Source organism: Pinus tabuliformis, chromosome 7, assembly GCF_031772625.1.
Source record: "Pinus tabuliformis cultivar Carrire ecotype Pingquan chromosome 7, CPIR1, whole genome shotgun sequence".
Taxonomy (NCBI): Eukaryota; Viridiplantae; Streptophyta; class Pinopsida; order Pinales; family Pinaceae; genus Pinus; species Pinus tabuliformis.
The window spans coordinates 534,895,628-534,914,573 of NC_142293.1; the positions used below are offsets into that span (position 1 = coordinate 534,895,628).

General features: G+C 37.7%; 1 protein-coding gene across 2 annotated transcripts; it reads left to right on the forward strand.

Annotated features, from left to right (window-relative positions):
* Positions 1 to 267: 267 nt before the first annotated feature.
* On the forward strand, positions 268 to 5,263 carry LOC149248423 (uncharacterized). 2 transcript variants are annotated; one of them, XM_089458420.1, is made up of 5 exons: positions 272 to 1,316; positions 2,977 to 3,117; positions 4,049 to 4,168; positions 4,451 to 4,546; positions 4,859 to 5,263. In XM_089458420.1, exons 1-5 carry the CDS (start codon positions 1,092 to 1,094, stop codon positions 4,964 to 4,966), a joined length of 690 nt encoding a protein of 229 aa, XP_089314546.1. In that variant the 5' UTR covers positions 272 to 1,091; the 3' UTR covers positions 4,967 to 5,263. The 2 variants fall into 2 exon arrangements, with proteins under 2 accessions (XP_089314547.1, XP_089314546.1); XM_089458421.1 differs by lacking the exon at positions 4,451 to 4,546 and having other exon boundaries at positions 268 to 1,316.
* The last annotated feature ends 13,683 nt before the right edge of the window (positions 5,264 to 18,946 follow it).

Here is an 18,946-nt window from a genome sequence, read left to right on the forward strand (position 1 = left end):
GTTAATGGTTGTTATTTTCTTTACTTATTCAAATTTTGCTAAAAATATGATAAGTTATAAACATTGTTATACTGGCGTAGAGATTGGTAAATTTGTATACTGTAAAATACTAAATACTAACAAGTTTTACAAGTTGTATACTGTAAAATACTGACAACAGAAAAACCAACAACCTCACTCCAACCCAAAAGTTGAGAAAGCCGCTAATTTCTTTTCTGTAGAAAAAGAGTATTTTTTTTTGTTTTTCTTCTCCAATTTTATGCCTGCAACAGGCCAACTACGCAGCCTTCTTGAATTAAATGCCATTTCAAAACTTCAACTACTCACCACCCTCAATTCATAATGCCAAACGATTGATCCACAGCAGCCCATTATACTACTCTGCTTTTTTCTGTATAATTCATCTACCTCTCTGAGCTTTCTTTTATTCTTTGACATGGGCCATTTCTAAGCCTTCCTTTGGATTTGAGAATTCCGTTTTTGCAAGATTAATGGCCCACCTCTTTCTCTATATATATTTTAGCAGAACTTCTTTGAGTATCCATTTTGTATTGATTCAATGGGCATGTGAATTATGAGTGCAGAGCCAGGGATAAATATTATGTGATAGAAAAAAAATTAGGTCTCCATGAATTAAATTCCCTTCCAAACTTGCACTACCAACCACTATCCATTCATAATGGCAAACAATTGATCCACGGCAACCCATTAATACTCAGCGTTTTTTCTGTAGAAACAACTGGTCGACAGCTGCCCATTTATCTACTTCTCTAGGCCTTGTTTTATATTAGTGATATGGGTGATTTACTGATTTATAAGCCTTCATTTGGATTTGACAAGTCCTTTTTTATTTGATACTTGCAAGATTAATAGCCCACGTTTCTCTATATATTTTTTGAAAGTTCAGAAGAAACTTTCTTGATATTGATACCCATTTACTATTGTTTCAATGGGCATGTGAATTATGAGTGCAGAGGCAGGGATATATTATGTGATAGAAAAAAATTAGGGACAGAGACACTGGGAGTATCTTATCATATATTAAGTTTGATACTTAATATTTTGGACTTCAGAGTGTTTTTGTCCAAACAATGAAAATGGATAATGAGATTCTGCATACAGTGATGGCGGGGGTAGTTGCTTGGAGTGCGGCATTCTTTATCATTAGAATGGTTATGTTGAAAAGATCATTTGATTTCTGCAACCGCCTTGTATCACTGATGCATGTGGGAGTTGCACTCTGGATGTCATCTGCTTCTGTTAAAGATTGGAGACATCCTCTGCAACCTCTAGCTTCTCCTTCTTCCCCGTTACAGGCATGGCTCAATACCTCATTGTTTTCGGGATTTAGCTCTTGATTAGATGTTTGCTGTCTGCGTTCTTCTCTGAATGAAATATTTGGTAGGTTTGGTTTTTGTATACTTGTTTATTTTTTAAGCTTAGGAAATATTCTGAAATTGACTAGATTGTGACCATAGCCTATGTATATTATGACACTATAGGAAATGTTTTCTGAAAAATATCACAGAAAAACTACTTTTCTCAATGTCCAAAATCTTTCAGACACACCATATCCACTGAATGTTCATGTGTGACAGTAGCTTCTGAAAGCGATGGGGATTTGCTTTAGAAATAATGGATATTCTCAAGTCATCCACTGTTGAAACTTGAAATTTTGGATGGTGCTAGTATTTCAGAGTTAAGGTTTCTGTGATATGATTTAGGTGGAGAAATATTTTTCAGATACATCACTTCACAGATTTGTTGTCAATATTTGGTGTTAATATTCTCAAAAAAAATTGTTGATGAATAATTTTCACATTCACAATTACTCGCACCAGCTTTATCAATATGAAAGTTGGTTTTGAGATGCAAGTTGCTATGTCCTAGGCTTGATGTGATGGCATCTTCCCTTACCATACTAACATCCCATGCCTTGTGAACTCTGTGTTGTGGTTGTTATCTGATATGCAATTACAAGCTATTGTGAACTCTTTGTTATGGTTGTTATTTGTGATGCAATTGCAAGCTATAACTATAGTGGTAAATCCTTATGGTGGTTTATGCAACCTAAATGTCAAATTTTATAGTCATCGTGAGCCAACAGAGTGTTGAATGCCCCACTTGTATGTCAAGTTGTCAACTGAGCTTCAAAGAGAGGGGCTGACTGTAAGTCCCAAATAATTTTGTCATATCAAATGCCCAAATTTGTTGTTTCCAATGCAGTCCTTCCAGGCATGTTCTTTGAAATGCTTCCCAAAAAAATAAGTTACTGGGAAACAAATGGAGTTGTGATTATTGATAGAGCACTTTAAAATTTTGTTTTGAGAAACACAGGTACTCAAATTTCTTGTCAGTTAATGACGTTGCAACATGCTCTTTGAGTAAAGGAAGACTATTAAACCGTTCCTAATCAACCTTCATAAATTCGCTAATGTCTGTCAGATCAGGAATTTTTTTCATATAGAAATGTGGTTTAATATCATCTTTCAATGAAACGTTATGCACAAATATATCATGTCTCATGTCTTGTACATTATTCTGTGCAAATGGTTCTTATTTGAAATTTTTCTGTTCGATGCAACACAATCCGTTTGACTTCTGATACTGTGTAGGTGCTGGTTTTGTTTTGAATTTAGAGTGTTAAGATTGGTGTTACCTTTGAAATATGACCTAATAGTTTTGATCTATATGACATGAAAATAATTGCCATACAGCTAATAGGCTATAACCTTGAAGGGTCTTGCACCTGTATGCACTCAATGCAGTGGCAATTAATGTCACAGATGAAGAGAGCTTTAAAATGGCATCTACTGAAATGTCAATTATTTAAGACTTGGCATATTCTTAATTCTACACTTATAAGCATTATTTTTTCTCTTAGTTAAGATTCCATTGAGTAAAATTCTGATAATGCTTTATCTTGAAGATTCCATTTAAATGAAATTCTTATCAATGCTTTGAATTGTATTGCAGATTCGAGCATTAGCAGTCAGCCTGTCATATTTCATTTATGATTTCTTTTGTTGCCTTTTTGACTCTCATATCAGCGTTTCAAATTGTATCCATCACACAGTGAGCATACTGGGTCTGCTTGGAGGCATTTCTTATGGTGTGGTATGTTCTTTTATCAGATTTATCCAGCCAGAGTTTGATAGGTCACTAAAATATACAGCATGATTATGGATCGATGTAAAATTATTTATAATTTTCACATTATTAACAACAATCTGACACAAATCCAAAAATTGAGGACAGGTAAACTTAAACACAAATTCAAAAGTTGAGGACAGGTAAACTTAAACACACTTCAAAAATTGAGGACAGGTAAACTTAAAATAAACTAGGATAAGAGAGTACATGAATATTGGTAAATGTAAAAATGATTTATGATTTTCACACAATTAACAAGAAGTAAGCACAAATGCGAAAGTTGAAGACAGGTAAATCTAGATTCATGTTATACAGTCACTGATCATTGTTTTCTTTGGGATTGCTGGTTCTTTTTCCTTGGAATTTATTAGTGTGGCAAAAGACTTCATTGTCTTTACACAAATTTGCTGGGGAATGGGTATTTTAATTCTAACCGTACTGAGGTCATTACAAAAAATGTCAAAGATCTGCCATGATAGGCCTAGGAGCATTTTGGTGAAGTTTGAACTTCCTAAAGAGTAAATATATAAATGCTCACAGCAAAGCACTTGGATTGTGTTGAACACATTTTTAATTATAAGAGAATCATAGACACAAAATTCTAAATTTAATATAAATTTGTTCAATATATTATTTTATTTTATTTAAAATAAAGGAATTTAAAGAAAAGTAGACTCATTTTGATTTTGAGGTGATGAAGTTCATAACTAATACTTGAAACAAAACAAAAGTTAAACGAGTGTGATGATATCTTGCATTTTGATTTAAACAAAACAAAAGTTAAAGGAGTGTGTTGATATTTTGTTTATACGAAATTCAAAGAGTTTATATTCATTGTAAATATTTCTGCAAATATGTCATTCAAAGGAAAACTTAACTTCAGGGTTTGTTTTAGTGTGGGACAGAGTTGGTGGGATCACTATTGTTGACAGAAATATCAAGCCCTTTTCTGCACATGAGGGAGCTGCTAAAGGAACTAGGTTACAAGGACACCAACTTGAATCTCATAAATGATGTGAGTACCAACTACGTGGATGATTAATTGAATGCAGTATTATATTTTATAGGATATAATTTCTTAATTGCTGAGTTCAGGCTTCTGTGATCCATATCAAGATTGTGAGAGATTTTTCAGCGAAAATCACATGGAGTATCATTTGTCGACACGTTTCGAACCAACTAGTGTGGTTCATCGTCAGGACAAGTTGACAAATGATACTCCATGTGATTTTCGCTGAAAAATCTCTCACAATTCTTAATTGCTTTCAATCTGATTGGATTATTTTATAAATTGCAGATTTGCTTTGCGTTTATCTTTACATTTGCTAGATTGATCATTGCACCTTATTTGACATTTGCCACATTGAAAGCAAACAACCCCTTCATCATCAAGGCAAGTTATTTGACTTTCCTTCTATTTTCATTTTCACAAGCCATGAACACAACCAATTGAACATTAAGTTATATCATTTTTGGTTTTTGAGCTTGCCAAAACCAGGTCTTAAATGTGGCTTCAAGGTTCACTTCTGATCATCCAATTTAGCAACGGTGTATGGTCTTTGGCCATTCACAAATGTTATGCAGAACTGGCAGAATCTTGTTGTGTTGTGGGGGCTGACGCATGCTACCTAGTTAAATCTGGGCACTTGAGAGAAACAAAGGTATGCATTTGATGCTGATGATTCTCAGTTGATGTTATGTGCAGGGAACAGCGCTTGGCTTACAGGTAGTCAGTATCTTTTGGTTCTACAAGATAGTTAGAATGGTATATTACAAACTAGTCAAAAGAAGGAAAGGTGCAAAAAGTTCTTAAGCCAGCGTAAGAAAGGACATGATGGGGCAATTTTCCTATGGTTATTCGGAGATTTCTTCACATTGTAGGGTGATAAATTAGCCCTCCTTGCATACAATATTTTGCAAAGGAAGGTTAGTTGTTGGGTCAAATTACATGCATACCAGATAATTCTGGAAGAAGACATTTCTTTGTCCAAATATGGTTTGAGCAAGATTAATTTTTTATTTCATGTTAATGGTAAAGTTTCCATATAAACGTTAAAAAGAGATTATTAATTAATTTGATTATGATGATAAAAACTATTAAATTTTTTTACTCCCTTTAGCAATTATGGAGGGTTCATTGATAAAGAAGGTTGCCTGATAATATTGATGTAAAGAATTTTATTTTATTTTTTACATAAATGAGAATGATTTTTTATTAATTTTGTGCCTGGTTGCAGCAAAAAAAACTCAAGGAATTTTACTTTTTGTTCAGAAATACAAGATCTTCGAGAAGGGTTATGAGAGGAAATTCTAGGATTATATCAAGACTTTTTCTATGGTCATAGAGCAAAATAAAAAAAAACTCGGGGAATTTTACTTTTTGTTTAGAAATATAAGATCTTCAAGAAGAGTTATGAGAAGAAATTCTAGGAATATATCAAGACTTTTTCTATAGTCATACTTAGAGCAAAAACAAGGGTGGCAGGAGGGGAGAGATTCTCTGCAATCCCGAAGGAATAATAGTTGACAAGTATGATTGGGGATTAGGAAGAAAGACCAATAATTAAGTAGAGGTTTATGGTTTCTACCTGGGGCTCCTCTTAGCCCAGAAGTGGGGAGTTAGCAACATCACAATCCTGGGAGATTCCTTTCATGTCATAAGGAATTTACGAATAAACCCCCCCACACAGGATAACAAACTAAATCAGATGCTACAATGAGTTCAAGGTATCCTCCTCGCATTTGCTAGCTCTCAGACTTTGCATATTCCAAGGAACCTTAACTCAGAAGCACATTTATTGGCAAACAAGGTTTGCCACTTTAAAGAAGGGCAAACAGAAATCAATGGGGTTGTTGGTTTTTCACCCATCCCCTAACTAGTTCCCATGGTGACTCTCTCTACCTGCCCCCCTCCTAGTCTTACCCATAAAAGGAACCCAATGATTATTATGCCAACCCCAATCCGCATTACTCATTCCCCTCCATCCTGCATGACCCGTAACTCCATGACATCAACCCACTATTCCTCCCCGCTCAATTGCATGATGATGCCCTCCCTTCTCACTAGGACGTGAGGTGCTCATTCTAGTCCCCATGCGACATTCCTCGGGTCGGATCTGTAAATAAGTGTGGGATCATTCTTATCCTCTCCATCATCCAAGGTTCATCTCAGGCGTCTTCAATGGTTCCTCATGCGATCTCCCTCAACCTATGAGTTGCATTTACTCTCTCTGGATCAAACTAGAAAACCCAACCGTTTGAGATTAAGGTTGCGTGAGGAGGAAGTACCCTCACTTCACAAAATAATGATGGAGACGCCATGGGATCTTGGTGGCTCAGTCTCCTCTCTGCATCACCGCATGAGGCATTTGCATGGTAATTTCTATAAATCACCTTTGGGTTGTTCAAATTCTCCCATTTTGTTGGTTGATTACAGGTTTGATCTGAGGCTGGCAAGGTTTTGGCTCCACTCTCTCAATGAGGTGAAGTCAGGCGAGTCACAGAGTTGAGAAGCTTTTATACCAATTTTGGGTTGTGACTCTCTGATAAGGTGCATTCACTCTATTCAAAGAGCTTTGTTGTTTGAAATTCCTCGAAGTTGCTTCAATTGTTCCACTCTTTTGGTTGCTCATCAGTGCCAGTTCATAGCTTTGCAGTTCTATCTCGGTGGTCCCTTCCCCCGCAGAAAAATTGGCCCAGCAAAGAGGAGGTCAACGGGAAAAGAGTGTAAGGGAACCAATCAAGTTCCTCTGCCTTCACTTTTTTGTTTACGTTTCAATGCAATGGTGCTCTATTTCCATGGCTTTTTGTTCATGGGGTAGTTGACATGCTCGTTCAGGCAAGGGTGGCGAGAAGTAATTTCAAGAATTTGGCCATGGACAAGACGTATCCTCTCTCTACACCCTTGATTTCCTCGGTCTACGACCAATGTGTTAGCGAGCATGCAAAGATGAGGACTGAAATCTTTGACCTGCTCATTCTGTTGCATAGACAAAATGAGGCATCCAACGAAAATTTGGATACCATTGAAGCTAAGAACAAACAAATTGCTTGTTTGGAAGATGAGGTTGGGGCACTCTGAAGCATGATAAAGGACCTCCAGTTGCAGGTGGCTAAGTCGAGCACCCCTCAAGAAGAAAAGAGCTTGGGATTTGACTCAAATCACCCGGCAGATCCTGATGCCTAATTTGCAAGTGTAATGGCCGGTTTTTACTGTATTTTCCTTTTGTCACAATTTTGTGGGTCTATACTAGTAGAATAATTAAAGTGTTGTCATTTTTTGTAGTTACTAGTGACAATTGGGCATGGCTTGGTTATCTGCAATTGTTGAATTTGAATCCCATTAATGTAGCTGAATTGTAAATCCCCCAAGTATTTTGTCGCGTCTAGGCATGGGTTTAATAGAATATTTCTCATTGTTGTTAAAAAAAATACTTAGAGCAAAAACAAAAACAAACAGTTGTTGTTGTAGACTCTGTAGAACTTGCCGCGTAATGAAATGCATTTACATGGAGCAAACACATCTTATGGAGGAGGACCAATGGACCTATTGTTTGAGGGGCCACCAAAGGCACTACTGACCATGCTTATGAATTTCTCTAATCCTGCCAATCCACAAGTTGGCGGCAAATCCAATTCACCTCATCTTCCAAGTGGTTAATTTTGACTTTTTGACTTTGTACTTCCTTTGTCAAGTAGAGAATGGGTGTGAACAGAGGTTACAGGCAGTGAAGTTGTTGGAGGCAATGACAAAGGAGAGAGTAGCTTGATTTTCCATTATGTGCTTATATTCAATACTTTGAAGAGATTCGGTCTAAGAATACCCATAGGAATAGTTGAAACATGAAAGAAGAAGGCTCTTTGAACTGCAATTCCCAGTGAGACACAACACCCAAAGAGAAAACAAAGGAGCATATGAAGATACATCTGGGGAGAGAGCCCAATTATGGATGTAAAGAAAAATACCAATGAAGTTGTTTCAATGAGCACACATGGTGGCAAAGTACACATTCAAACCGATTTGGCAACCTTTGCAATTGCTATTTAAGCTTCCCAATCTTTTGACTAGGAAGATTTTGATTCCTCGGCCTCGTTCTTGAGTGAATTGAGCCCATGATTTGCCCAAATGAAGAAGAGATCAGAGTTAACAGAGAGCGAGAGATTCCCCTACTTGATCCAAAGGAGAGAGAAAAACCAGGAAGGCTTCCAATAGAATGGAAGGAGGAGCTTCAAATTTGAATTAACAGAGCGTTGGAAAGCCCATCCCACAAGGCTCCAATTTATGAATTTACGACCCAAATCCAACAACATAAACGTGAGGTCAACCTCCATGAATGTTGGTCATATCACTGGGATATCCCACACTTCAAGGGATGACATCGTCCCACAATTCATAGGTTTAACCTATATGTTGGCCACCAGGCCTGGTATGAAGGCGGATACAAGCAAAGCAGTTTGAATTCTCTCAGTGGAGCATGTCTTACATAATTATCCCATGGGAAAAAGGGCAAGCAGATTTTAGGCCGAAACATTCTACGATAGATCATGGTATCATGTTGAGACACATTATTGAAAATGTTTGGGCGGACAAAGAAGAAGTATTTTGCTTATTTGTTGACTTCAAAAAGGCATTTGACACGGTCCCTATAGATAAGTTGTGGAGTAGAATGGAAGAACTTGAAATTCCTTTGCATTATAGAGTCGTTGTCCATAGGCTTTATGAAGAGTTGAAAGTCAAAATTAGAACTTCAGCAGGCATTTTAGAAAGCTTTAGAAGTGACAACAAATTCAAGCAAGGCTGCCCTTTGTCCCCTACTCTTTTTGGTTTATATATTGATAAATTGGAAGAGTGGCTAAATCTGCAAGGTGGGGATGGTGTTCGGTTGGGGGAGTTTGTGATAAAGCTTCTTTTATATGTTGATGACCTTGTATTGATTGCTAAATCGACCCAGGCATTGCAGATGCACCTATATGCCCTTGATCATTTTTGTAAAACAGTGGGGGTGCAAGTCAATACCAACAAGACCAAAATAATAATTTTCTCAAATAAAATGACGCTGAGCCAACATACGTTCTTCTTTGAAGGCAACATTCTTGAAGAAGTAAATGAATACAAGTACATCGAGATTGATTTCAACAACATGCTTAATTGGGAGAACTGCAAAAAGAAGAGAATTTTACGAGGGTGGAAAGCATTAAATGTTCTTCAAAACAGATGTAGGGAGGCAGAGTTATGGGATTGGAAAATAATTAAAGTGCTTTTTGGCCTCCTAGTTTGTCCAGTGATATTATATGGGTGTGAATTGTGGGCTAGCAACATCTCTATCTCAAAATGGAAGCAAATTGAGAAAATCCAAAAACGTTTGATCATGAGCAAGTTTAAAATAAAAAGTTCAGTTTCTTATGAGATAATGTTGAGTGAAATAGGAGCAACTCCCATCGAAGCAATTGCTATGGTGCGTCTCATAAGGTACCTACAAATAATTGAGCAAATGGGAGAAGGTAGATGGCCTAAAATTATCTTCAATTAAAGAATGAGTGAAAGAAAGAAATCATGGACGAGACAAAACAACAAATGGATGCAAAAATGGAATATTTACCTCAGTGCATGTCCCACAAATAGAAAGGAATTAAAGAATTTTGTTATGGAGAAGTTTCATAAGCGTATATGGGGAAAAGAGTTGGGTAGAAAGAAGAAGTACTATGTTCAAGAATTCAACCCCACTTGTGATCTCCAACAAAAAGAGTACATTGGAGCTAGCATTCCATGGAGAGCAAAGATTCTTATTGCTCAATTAAGAACTAACTCGCATCAACTACAGTGCAAAACAGGTCGGCGGAAAAGACCTAAAGAAGCTTGGGAAGAATGGGTGTGTTTTTTTTGCACTTCTGGGGCAGTGAATCAGAAAAACATTTCATTTTGGAATGTGATGCTTTCAGAGACATCAAAGACAGTTATAGCAGTATGTTAACATCGGTTCCTTGTCATTGTCTTTTCAGTGAGGGGACTGTTAGAAGGTTGGGTCAGCTCATCATTAATTTGAATAATAAAAGGATTGAATTGCGAAAGGAAAAAAGCAAGGAAGCTAGTGGCCCCATAGACTATATCTAGTCTCGTGGACATTAAAATTTCATTTCATTTTATTTCATGAAATTTTCCACCTCACCTAACCGAACATGTGTGTGACGCATATGTTGATCCTCTGATTACGCTCCAAGGGGGGCAGCTTCGTAGGCATAGAGGGGAGGCCTTCACCATTTTCCTTGCTATGAAATTTGAACATGTTACTCCATGCCATTATCCAAATATCATTTCTATTTAAGGGGGGAGTTATGAACTTTATTTGAAATTGGCATGGAATAACCTTTCAAGTGAGGAATCCATTGACATCACATTGTCCTTCTTCAAGCAGGCATGCGAGCTTGGCTTGAGCATCAACTTTTTTGTTGAGACCACAAAGGATATGATGCTTGTGCGAAAACGTTTTAAGGATGCATTTGATTCTTCTAAGGAGAGGTTAAAGGAGATTATTCTTAGGAGGAGAACCTGATTTAAGGTGGTGGATTGTGATGAGAGAATCCCCACGATGACAATGGAAGAGATGTCGCAATCTTTCGCTAGATTATTGGTTCTTTTACCCAATCCCAAGCAAACTAACTTCCAAATTTCCATTTGGATTTAAGAGAATCCATATTGCCACCCCACCCCTAGTGATGTAAAGAATTTAACAAAATGAACAGTAACTATTTCTAGATTCTTTGATCCTTTGAATAAAAATTCAAAGGAAACTAAAAATTTGGAATTTTAATTTTTAAAATTAAATGAGAAACTTGGGTAGAAGAATTTATTTTTGTAAATCTATTTTAATTTTAATTTATCTTGTCTTGAAAGAGAGATTAAACTCTCTTTTTTTATTTGAAAAAAAAAAAAAAAATTCAATAAAATATTTGTAGTAGAGAGATTTTATCTTTTTAAAGACATCATAAATCTAAAGGTAAGTTACATTTACATTTGTTTTATATGTATGTGTGTCAACTATCAATTGAATGTTTTTTTAACCGAAAAGAGTATTTATATTATATAAATTTGTTTATGGCTCATGGCAAAAACATTAAGAACTACAAAGCAACTTCTTCAAAATTTCTATCATTTTTCTCTTATCCAAGAGATATGCTAAACTTTCATGAGGACAATACTAATGAGCAACAAAAGTGGGGTTTCTATAAGTTACAAAACATAAAATTGTTGATTGATAATAAAGTATTTGATGACTATGACCCTGTTGGAATCAAGAGGAGGCTCATTGATCACTGTGAACCATTACTTTGAGGGGTTAATTTGGATGCTCTTGACCTCGCTGCATAACATAGATCTCTTCTAGTAGCCACTAGGCCTTTAGGGCCTCCCATTTTCCAATGAATTGATTTGCATTGGGTTAAATTAATTTTTGAGGTATTAGACTCCATTAAGGGATAATTGATGGCCTAATTTGGCCATCTTGATCAAAGATTTCACTTTCTTCATCCTTTTTGCCGACCCCAATCCCATGGGATTCCAAGAGAGGACTCGCATTGCTTATTGTATGAATAGCCCCTTTTTGAGGGATTGAGTTGCCTCATTTTCTGGTATTTATATATCCCTTTATTTTGGATCTAATATTCATGTGTTCCCATTTCCATTAGATCCTTTCTAATTATTTTTTCTTGTTTGCCTCTAACTTCTAGTTAGTTGAGCTCGAAAAGGAAGGTGTCAATTTGGAGCTTTTAGGGGAGAGGAATTGTTCCTCTTCTAAGGAAGATTCCACTTATTTTTGCTCTGGTATTGGTTCATTTTCTAATGGTGACATGGATTCATCATTTTCCTTTGGTTCATGCCCTAGTCCCAAATTTTGAACATGTTCTTGTACATCGATTTCAAGTTTTTTCCCTTCTTCAGTCATCGCATCAGGAGGCTCGAAGTTATTATTTTTCTCATTTTGGCCTTTACTCGATCCTTCCTCTCCCCCCGAGTGGATCACTTAAGGGCAGTTGGTCCTTTCTCTTTATTCCCATTTTGAACTGGCTGCTTTAGAAAATTATTCATTTGATTAGTTAGGTTTCTTCTCCTCTTTTGTTGTTGTCATTGTTCTCTTTCATTCCCTTGTTTTTGCTACTCCTCCTACTTCATTTTGCAGGTTCTTTCAAAGTGGCCATATTCATAGAAAACTTTGCATTTAAGAAGAAGATGATCATAGTCAACCTCATGAATATGGGTCCAACTCTCTAGATTTAGAGTTATTGATATTGGGAGTCCCTTATCTAAATCTATCTCCACGCATATCCTAGCACAGGAGAAGAGCCCCTCTGATGGCTTAACTCGATCAATGTATTTCCCAAGTGCATTGTCGATATTTCTAAAAGTAATATCATTTAAATAGTGCAGGAGTAAAAAATGGAGCTTTACCCAAATAAGGACGACATATGGGACATCACTTTCAGGTTTAAAGTTTGGGTTCCATCGATCTAGATATAACCCTTGAGTCCCCATAAAGTAAGGCCCGATTTGAAAGTTCAACTATCAATTGGATGTTGAGTATGGAAGGAATTATGTATTTCCCTCATAATAAATAGACATTGAAATGTTTTAACCAAAGATCCATCTAACTCTAGCTTTATCAATTCCACACAAAATTAATTACACATGCTTTATCAATTCTACATGGAAGTAATTGCACATCCCCCTCATTAAATTGTAAACAATGTTTTTCCAAACAATAAATATATTTAAAATGTAGATAACATCAATACTTTTTTTTATAGTTCTCTTAAAAATTATAAATTATAAATAAATAAATACGTGTGTGTTTATGTGTCGGGACCTAGAGCATGCCCTAAAACTACTTCTGCTTGGCTAAGAGCTCGTTTTTCTCAGACGTAAGGAAACATGTTAATTGCCCAAGACAGAGAGACACTTGGCAAGAGTGAAAGGTTGCCCCCTTATGAACCACCAGCGAGTAATTCTAGGTGGCATGGTTTATCTTGAATATAATGATGAGACAGTCTGCATTCGAGAATAGTAATTAGTGATGGTTGTCCCACCTGCTCGTTTAACAAGTGAGTTATGATAGGTTTTCCCACTGTGTAAAATATATAGATATATATGTGTGTGTGTGTGTGTGTTAATTCAACTATAGTGCATTTGGTTGATTGTGAGAAGTTCGATATCTATGTAAGTATATTGTAGATGTTATTTGTACAAATCCTTCTCAATAATTCCTTTATTTAATTTTTTTATTTTTTTGTGCTTTTTTTTGTTATGGAACTCAATCACTTCTTGCAAGCTTACCCACGAACCTTCAGGGTGTCTAGAAAAATTAAACCCATGACCTCTTAATAGAAAAAGTGCTTTAATGACATGGACTCGACCAATTAAGCTAACCCTCAAGACTAATATCACAAATGTTATTTGTACACATTTTTTATTGAACTTGTTTGTTCACTCATTAAAAAATAATTATTGTAAATTAAAAAATATCAAAGTAAGAGTGTTAATTTTAGGCAACAATGGTATGTTCTATGCTTTAGAGCAATTTGACTTCAATTTCTTTATTAGCCCAGTATAAATATTCAGATTAGCAATCACATCAATGTGATAGTAAAATGCAGATAGAACATAAACATAAATAGTAGAAGACAAGCCAAGACAAGAGGACACAAGATGTGGCACCAGCTAGGGACAAACTCCATTGTGGGGAAACCTTTGATCAGATCTTCTTTTAGTCTTCAATAGTTCAGCAGAGAGAGTTAGTACAATTTACAAATCTGATAATTTATAACAGCAGCAAAAGAGCCCTAACCAAAAATGTCAACGCTGGTCAACAGGGCATATTTGACCCTCAACAAATCAGTCAACTGCTGTCAACTTTGGCTTCCAAAAAGAAAGAAAAAACAACCCTCAAAACAATCAAATTCAATCCAGTCAATGTCTAGTCAAACAACCCACTTGCGATCAGCCCTAGCTGCAGTCAACGTTGGTCAACAGTCAACGTTTAGCCTTGATTTTTGTGCCTAGACATGCGGACTTCCCAAACAGAGATAGCCCTCACAAAAACGTAGTCAAAGGAGGTCAACGCATGCTAGTCAACGCTTGGTCAAACTGTCCATAAATTCAATCGCCTGAAATTTCGGCCTCCTGAAATTTCGCTCTCCTGAAATTTTGGCCTCCTGAAATTTCGGACATGTGGAGATAGAGAGGCCCAGAAATCCGTATGCAATCAATGAGGAGAGAGAGAGAGAAGTGTGAAGTGAAGTGTGTCCAAATGAGGATGAGGCATCATGTATTTATAGCAAACATTGAGGATGAATAGACGTGATTGTTGGGCTTGTAAGCCTACATAAGTTTGTTGGCTGACCTTGACAATTTGTCCATAATCAAAATAAATTCATAACTTCATTTGTACATATCGGAATCGGATGATCTTTAGATCAATCCTACACCTCTGGAAGAGAGGAATCCAACAAAAATATCATTTTTCATAAATAAGATGACTCATCTGGAGTTTGGCCCTAGTTGCCGATTTTAACACTCCCTCTCAACTAGGGAGAACTCCATCTGCTAATCCATCTGCCAATATGTACTATCTCTGCCATCAATGCATTGCTTTGTTGAACTATGAAGAAGAAGAAGTGATCGAGAATGTATCATACCATTCTCTACTGACCCGAAGTCAGTCCCAAATAAAAGAGTGTCTCATACCACTCTTACTGACCCGAAGTCAGTTCCAATCAAAAGAGAGTGTCTCATACCACTCTTACTGACCCAAAGTCAGTTCCCATTGATCCCAGATCAATATCGGTCATCCTAGCATAGGGAGTACGGTAGTACATGATGCGTCCATCGGTAGTACTATGGTCCCTATCCTCATTTCCCTACTCATTGGCTAGCTGAGATGTACTTCCCATGAGTCCCAGACTGCATGGGTAGGATGTCTCAGCAGGAGAAGGATGAACCACTTATCTTGCCTACATATCGCCAAGGGGTATCACAAGGGAAGGCCGAACCACTCACCATGTACACAGCGAATCACTAGGGGAAGGTTGTACCACTCACCCTATGGTTTCTCATTACTCCAAGAAGTACCCCAAGCCCCCCGGAGCTCCTAGAACTCAATGTCCATCTCATACAGGACCCTCATAAGAGTGTCTCTCCATGAATCCAAGTCGTTCTCGGAAGGCCAAGAACTTGACCTTCCCTACGGGCTTTGTCAGAATATCGGCGACCTATTCATCAGTCCCAATGTGATGGAGCCTTATTGCTCCTCGTTGTACCATATCCTGGATAAAGTGGTACCTGATATCTATATTCTTGGAGCGACCATGAAACATAGGATTCTCTAATAATCGGATCCCACTTTGGTTGTCACAGAGGATCACGGTGGTATCCAACACATCTCCAAACAACTCATTGAAGAGCTTCCTCAACCAGACAGCTTCACAGGAGGCCATGCTAGTAGTTATGTATCTAGCCTCGGTGGTGCTCAAGGCAACCAATTTTTGCTTCCTGCGAGTCATCCAGGATATCGAAGCAGAACCCAAAGAAAAAAAGCATCTAAAATTGGTCTTGTGATCCACCACACTGCCAACCCAATCAACATCATAATAACCATGCAGCCTCACATCTTCGGCAATGTATCTCAGTGCATGAGTGATTATGCCTCGAAGATATCTCAGAAGATTCTTGGCACCAATCCAATGTATTGATGAGGCTCAACCATATATTTGCTCAATGTGTTAACAACAAAACATATGTCTGGACGGGAGTTCACCAAGAACATCAGTGCTCCTATGAGTTGATGATACTCAAAAGCATTTCCCAATTCAAGTCCAGTAGCACTACCACATAACTTCTTAAAGTTAAGTTCCATCGGAGTAGTCACAGGCTTGTAGTCCACCATCCCAAATCTTTCCACTATCTTCACAACATATTTTCCTTGAGAGAGGAAAATTTCACATGGCTTTTGCCAAACCTCCAACCCTAGGAAGTAGTACATCGGTCCTAGGTCCTTCATCTCAAATTCAGAAACCAACTCTCTCTTACATTTGTGAATGAGAGGGTTTGCACTTCCATTAGCTCCATGCTTGATTTTGTAGAGCCACTTAGAGGTGACAATCGATTTGTCCTAGGGTCTAGGGACCACATCCCAAACATCGTTCTTCATAATTGACTCGTATTCTTCATTCATAGCATCCTTTCATACTTGTTGCTTCACGACTTCTTCAAATGATGAAGGCTCATTTTGAATGATAGTGCTCATGACGGTCAAGTATCCTTGATACCTATTCAGCTTCTTGCTTTCATGAAAATTCCCCCTTGGTGCAATATGTTTCTCGGCATCTTCGAGAGGCTCCCCAAGCCATGAGGGTCTCCTCTTAGAGGAGGAAGGGTCATGAGGAGGAGGATCTATAGGATCCATAGGTTCATCAACATCAAGCATCGTTTCGTCCTCTTTTTCACCCTGATTTCTAGTGTCAGCTTCTTTGTCCTTCCTTAGGATAGGAAGGTTGTTGATCTTCCTGAGGGCCATATCTTCATAGAAGGTCACATCATGACTTATCTCAACTTCTTTTTGACCAGCCACATAAATTATATATCCCTTAGAATTTTCACTATAGTCCACAAAGATTCCTTTCTTCCCAAATGCACCCAATTTTCTTCTTTTCTCTTTTGGCACATGAAATATACAGGACTTCCAAAAATTCTAAAATGAGAGACATCAGGTTTCTTACCAGTGAACATTTTTACGAGAGTCTTGGAGTCCAATGCTTGATGAGGGCATCAGTTTTGAACATACACTGCGGTATTTTGCAGCTTCAGCCCATATGAACTTTGGAAGGCCTTGATCATGAAGCATGGCAAGAACTGCTTCTGCAATAGAGCAATTCTTCCTTTTAGCCATACCATTCTTCTCAGGGGTGTATGGCATGGTAGTCTCCCTCTTAATACCAGCTTCTTTGCAATAATCTTAGAATTCATTGGATTTGTACTCGGTCCCATTATCAGTCCTCAATATCTTGATTTTCTTCTCGGATTGGTTTTTGATCAAGGATTTGAAGTGTCAGAACCAGGTGAACACCTCATCCTCCTTCTTCAAGAAGTAGATCCAGGTTTTGCGAGAATAATCATCTATAAAGGTGAGATAAAATAAGTATCCTCTCAAAGAGTTTACGGGCATCATACCAAATATGTCGGAGTGGATTAATTGCAATATATTTGTGTTCTTGCTCTTACTTGAGGGGAATGGTCCGTTTGTAATTTTTCCTTAAGCACATCCTGGACACACACCTTCATTCTCTACTTTGAACTTCGACATACTTGTCACCATCTGTCTCACATCGGGTAGGGCCTTAAAATGAAGATGGGAAAACCTCTGGTGCCATAGTTCAGATTGTAGAGATGTGTCGCAAGACATGGTTCCCAATGGACTTCCTCCAACTTGATACAAAGTGTCAACCCTGAACCCAAGAGTAAAAGCATCTTTAAAATTTCTTTTCCAAACATGTACCTTTCCATCAATGAATGTCACCTTGAATCCTTTGTCCTCCATGGCTGAAATGGACACCAGGTTCTTCTTGAGATCAAGTACATATAGTACTTCTTGCAAATGAATAGTTTTACCTTGATTCAATTGAAGGGTAACATTCCCTACTCCCTTCACGAGATAGGTCGCATCGTCTCCAAGGATGATCTCTAAGTTTGTCTCCTTTTCTATCAGATTAGAGAGGGCTTCCTTGTATCCAGTGAAGTGCCTTGAGGCACCACTATCAATCAGCCATTTTCCCAAAGTGTCCGAAGGGGAGGCAGTGGAGAGGGCAAATATAAGATAGTACTATTTTTGCTTATTGTTAACAACATTTGATTCTTCATACCTGGAGTTCCTTGATTTCTTGGAGGGTCGACCATTTCCTTGATGTCCCGCATTCATTTTTCCTTTGCCATTGGACTTGCCATTCCTTTGATTGTTGTTGTTGAAGTTGCCCCTAGAATGATTGTGATCATCATCATGCGATGTGTCCCTTCTATTTGGACACTCCCTTTCATAGTGGCTAAACGTATTTCAAACAAAGCACCTGCCCTTCCTTCCTCCCTTAGATCCAGTGTTTCCATGGAAATGACCTTTAGACCCTGCATTATTTCTCCTTTTGGCAAGCGGAGAATGTAGTGAGGTTGCTTCTATTAGAAGGCATTTCTTGCTCCAACATTCTTGTTTCTTCTTGAATGCATCTCGACATCAATTCTTCAAACCCCAGAATTCGATCATTGTTGGGTATAGTGGTTCTAAATACATACCACTCAGGTGGGAGTCCTCTAAGGGTGGTGAGAGTAAGTTCCCTGTTAGGAATGACTTCTCCAATCGAGAGTAGATCATTCTTAATCTCAGTATCCTCAAGAAATAGGATTGAATGTCCTCGTCCCTGCCCTTCTTAATATCCTTCAACTTATTCTTGAGAAATAGATTTTGATTAGCATTACTAACCTTGAACATGTCGACCAACCTGTCGTAGATATCCTTGGAGGTCTTCAATTCAGAGATGTAGGCCACCAGATGCTTGTCAATGGAATCCTTAATAATCTTCTTTGCTTTGACTTCAGCCCTATTATACTTGGTCTTCACAACAACCGGTGCATTTGAAGGAGGTTCAGGGATTTTACCATGCACATAGTCCATCACTCCTTTTTCTTCCTATGTCAAATCAAGAGACGTCTTCCATTCATGATAGTCATATTTATCATGGAGCTTGTCTTCAGCCGGGAAGT

Coding starts and splice junctions, on each gene's coding strand:
- LOC149248423 (XM_089458420.1), top strand. CDS start 1,092: ATGAAAATGGATAATGAGATTCTGCATACAGTGATGGCGGGGGTAGTT. Junction 4,169..4,450: donor ACTTGAATCTCATAAATGAT/GTGAGTACCAAC, acceptor TATAAATTGCAG/ATTTGCTTTGCGTTTATCTT. Junction 4,547..4,858: donor ACAACCCCTTCATCATCAAG/GCAAGTTATTTG, acceptor TGTTATGTGCAG/GGAACAGCGCTTGGCTTACA.